The sequence below is a fragment of the Austrofundulus limnaeus genome, unplaced genomic scaffold (genome assembly GCF_001266775.1).
Source record: "Austrofundulus limnaeus strain Quisiro unplaced genomic scaffold, Austrofundulus_limnaeus-1.0 Scaffold2903, whole genome shotgun sequence".
Lineage (NCBI taxonomy): Eukaryota > Metazoa > Chordata > Actinopteri > Cyprinodontiformes > Rivulidae > Austrofundulus > Austrofundulus limnaeus.
The window spans coordinates 4,650-9,079 of record NW_013955305.1 but is presented as its reverse complement, the minus strand read 5'-3'; the positions used below and the strand labels follow the sequence as shown (position 1 = coordinate 9,079).

Genomic DNA, 4,430 nt, shown 5'->3' with positions numbered 1-4,430 from the left:
ACACACACACACACACACACACACACACACACTGAGCAGCCCAGGTTCAGATGAGTTTCTGTTAGTAAAATAAAACATTGAACCATGTTTTACTGAGTCAGACATGTTGAGTTTTTGTTCAGACTGGAGTGAAGCTCTTTCTAAAGCCCTCAGAGCTCCAGGTGGTTCTGCTGCACCGAGACACCTGAGGCTCCGCCCCCATGAGGGTGGTGTCGTCTGCAGGTGTTCAGGGAGAACAGTGGTCCGTCCGTCCCCCCCCACAGCTTAACGTGCAGCTTCCTGTCAGACAGGAAGTCTGTGAACCACCTTACAGGTGGGTTTGTCCTCAAACAAGAAGCTGATCCTGATGAGGCTGGACTGTGGTCTCTTTTGATCCTGGGCAGGTCTGAGTTTAGGAGCGTCAGGGTCTTGTCTCTGCTGCTGATAATGTGGTTCTGTTGGTTTCAGGGGCGGAGCCAGAGGGGGGGCTATGGTGGTGGRAAGTTCCACACTGGGCACCTGCTTGGCCACCCCCCAAATACCTGAGAAGTGGGCGGGGGATCTTGGATTTTTGTGTTTACATTTAGATTTAGTTAAAGATGGTTTTCTGATGCTAAATGTTTCAGCTTTGTTCAAAAATGGCTGAAATGTAGCYCTTTGTAAAATCAGCATTAGCTTAATTTAGGATTAGCATGTGATCATTCTTAGCTTCTCCATAACAAATTAGTAGTAAAGTAGCTGAATTTTAGCCTGTTAATGTTAGCTGTGGCGACCATCTTGGATTTTTGATTTGCATTTGGAATTTGATAAAGATTAATTTCAGCTACTTCTACACCAATCTTCAGCTTTGTCTAAAAATAGCTGAATAATAAGTTGTGATTAGCATTCAGCTTGGGTTTTGGCTCATTCTTAGCTATGATCACAAACTTTCAGCTCAAAGTTTCTCCTAACAGCTGAATTAAAGCCATTTAAAATGGAACCGAACGCTACGAACACACGCGCATGAATCTTTTTACGCTACTCGGACCTGTGCAATAATTGTTTTTATTTATTTGTCTTCAGGTATTTCTCATAACTATTTTGTAAATCTATTTTATGTTTTTTTTTTTATTATTATTGTTTTTATTGTGGTTAGCACTATAAGGATTGATGGTTAATTTCATTGTATTCCAGTATGATAAAGTCTGTCTCTGTGGAAGCCATCCTGAATTTTCAAATCCGGAGTGCTTTTCTTTATTTGTGTGTCCCCCCCTAAAAGACACCTTGGCCCCCCCTTGAAAAAAGTCTAGCTCCGCCCCTGGTTGGGCCTTGCGACATGGGACCCAGAGTTCTGTTACGGTCTGTTCCAGTCAGAGCCAGTGTAACCAGGCTGCTAACCTGGGCTGATTGATGGTGCGGCGAGGTTTCCTCTCCTCCTCCTCACCCTGAAACTCTGTGTCTGTGTCTCTTCTTCACAGGACGGTTTACGCAGATTGTCAGGAAATGAATACATCCTTTCCACCAAGCGTGAGTTCACACGGACGGGCCGAGCAGAACTTCATGTCGCAGTTTTTTCCCTTTTTTTTCCAGCTCCGCTGTAAAAATCTGAAATTTATTTCCTGTGGTTCAGGCAGAGGTGGAGACGGTTAGAATTCAAACTTGTGTTTTTCCTCACAGAGCCCCACCACCTCCCCAGCCACCTGACCACCCCCCTGTCGTTAAACGACATCCCCCCTCGTATCGCTCAGACCATGGAGGCCGAGGACTCGTGGGACTTTGACATCTTTAATCTGGAGGCTGCCACCCTGAAACGGTGCGCGGTTAGAAAACGATTGGTTTATTTTTTTATTGTGGGAAAAAAAAAAGTTGAATTATTCTCAACCTGGATCCTCCCACAGGCCTCTGACCTACCTGGGCCTGAAGATCTTCTCCCGCTTCGGGGTCTGCGAGTTCCTGAACTGCCCTGAAGCCACTCTGCGCTCCTGGCTCCAAGTGATCGAAGCCAACTATCACTCCAGCAACTCCTACCACAACTCCAGCCACGCAGCCGACGTCCTGCACGCTACCGCTTACTTCCTGTGCAAGGAGAGGGTCAAGGTAGAGCCGCAAAAATAACCCGAGAAACCCCAGATACTGAAAACAGCAGAACAGATCTGCAAAATAGAAGCTAAAAGCTAACTTTAGCAAAACTGGTGCTCAATGATTAAAAATATCTTGGGTAAAAAAATTTAATTGACGAATGTCCGATTAGCCAAACAGTAGCTTAAAGGTACAAATAAAAAGTAGATAAATAAAATTAATAAATCATGCTTAAAGCTAAAATAGGCATGAATTAGCAAAACTGTGGCTAAAAGCTACAATTAACCAAGCTTTTTGCTTAAAACTAAAGAGACCAAAACAAGAGCTAAAAGCTAAAATTAAATGTTTTGTTAAAGAGCTAAAACCAACAAAACTTCTGGGTAAAAATTTAAATTTGCAAAACTATAGCTAAAAGCTAAAACAATTAAATAAAACTTGCTAAAGCTAAAATAAGCAAAGCAGCAGCTAAATGCTAAAATTAGCTAAACTGTCGCAAAAAAACTAAACTAACACAAACATTGCCAAAACCTACAGTTAGCAACAACATAAGTAAAAACAAAATCTAACATTTGCTAAATCATAGGGAAAAGCTAAAACTGGAAAAATTGTAACAAAAAGTCAAATTAGCAAAACAGTGGCTCAAAGCTAATTTAGCATCAAAGCTATAAAGCTAAAATTTGCATATCTCATTTAAAACTAAATTAAGCAAAACAGTAGCWACACGCTAAATTTAGCAAAACTGTGCTTAAACTAACAACATGTTGAATATAAAATGACCACAAAGCAAAACTTGTCTAAACCTAAAATAAGCTAAACAGTAGCTAAACGCTAACATTAGGAATCCTGTGGCCAAAAGCTAAAGTTAGTACAAACATTTCCAAAAGCTAGTTAGCAACAATGTAAGTAAAACCTACAACTGAAAAAATAAAATAAAATGTCAATTTAACAAAACAGTGGCTCAAAGCTAATTTAGCATCAAAGCTATAAAGCTAAACTTAGCATTTCTTGCTTAAAACTAAAATAAGCAAAACCATAGCTATATGCTAAATTTAGCAAAACTGTGCCCAAATGCTAATTAACAACACATGTTGAATCTAAAATGACCAAGATCATGGGTAAAAGCTAAAATGCGCACAAATGTAGCAAAAAGCTAGTATTAGCAACAACTTTGGTAAAAGCTGTAATTTGCAAAACTGTAGCTCAAAAAGTCTAATTAACAAAATGGTTACTAAAAGTAAAATGCAGCAGAAGCATACAAAAGGCTAGCACGAGAAGACAAACCGAGCTCGTAGCAGAAGCAGCTTTAAACACATCTTTGTGGGGAAATGTTTTATAACTTCATGTAAATAATTCAAAAATTGTAAAAGTTGGAATATCAAAAGTCTCACTGTTCCTGATGGAGCCGGAGGTTTTCATATGAGAAAATGGTCAAAGCAGATTAAAATCTGCTGAAGTATTTTGATTAAACAAACAAACTGAAGAAACTAAAAACAATAAAAAAATAAATATATATGCTGACTCAGCATTTTCCACAGCATTGTTTGAAAAGGTGTTTTTTCACCAGTCTCTGCAGCTCTGGTTGTCTGTGATCCATCAGAGTTCTGGTCCAGTCCAAGTGTGTCAGTGCTTCTTTAACCTGATGAGGACTAGTTAAGCTGATTATTGAAGAGGAGTGGTTTTTGATTGGTTTAACCAGGACATCACTAAGTTACATCACTCAGGATTAACTCTAAAATTAAAATGTTGCTAACATCTTACTGAGTACTTCTGTAATATTTATAGGTCCTTCTGTCTGCATCAAAACAAACCTTTAATTTAAAGTATTTGAATTAAATCAATGTTTTCCTCTGACAGCAAAGTTTGGATCCGATTGATGAGGTGGCCGCCCTGATTGCTGCTACGGTGCACGACGTGGACCACCCGGGCCGCACCAACAGCTTCCTGTGCAACGCAGGAAGTGAGCTGGCCATCCTCTACAACGACACGGCCGTGCTGGAGAGCCACCACGCCGCTCTGGCCTTCCAGCTCACCACCAGGGAAGAYAAAAGCAACATCTTTAAAAACATAGAAAGGTGGGAAATTCACATCAAGTGTTTTTTTTTTTTCCAGGGGCTGACGTAAACGCTCACCTGCCTTCAAAATAAAAGCACAAAAAAAAGTTCCAAAATGAAAATATAGATTTTGGAACCTAAAGCACTGTTCGATACGGGTACATGTATTGTTGCACCCCTAATAAATAAATAAATAAATAAACACTCCAACTGTTTTTACAGTACATTTCTCACACACCAGTGTGGTGACTGGGGGCAACTGAAGGGATCAGTTTCTTCTTGAAGGACGCTGGGGGGGGGTGGGAGCTGACTGGACACGATGGGAAACAACCAGCCTTCTTT

General features: G+C 40.4%; 1 protein-coding gene across 1 annotated transcript; it reads left to right on the top strand.

Moving 5' to 3' along the window:
• Positions 1-1,436: 1,436 nt before the first annotated feature.
• LOC106511544 (high affinity cAMP-specific and IBMX-insensitive 3',5'-cyclic phosphodiesterase 8A) lies at positions 1,437-4,109 on the top strand (the record flags this gene model as incomplete). The annotated part of the gene is given in 4 exon segments (XM_014000303.1): positions 1,437-1,485; positions 1,636-1,771; positions 1,857-2,055; positions 3,892-4,109. Coding segments are annotated over 4 exon segments (602 nt in total), but the record flags the coding sequence as incomplete, so codon positions are not given.
• Positions 4,110-4,430: the final 321 nt, after the last annotated feature.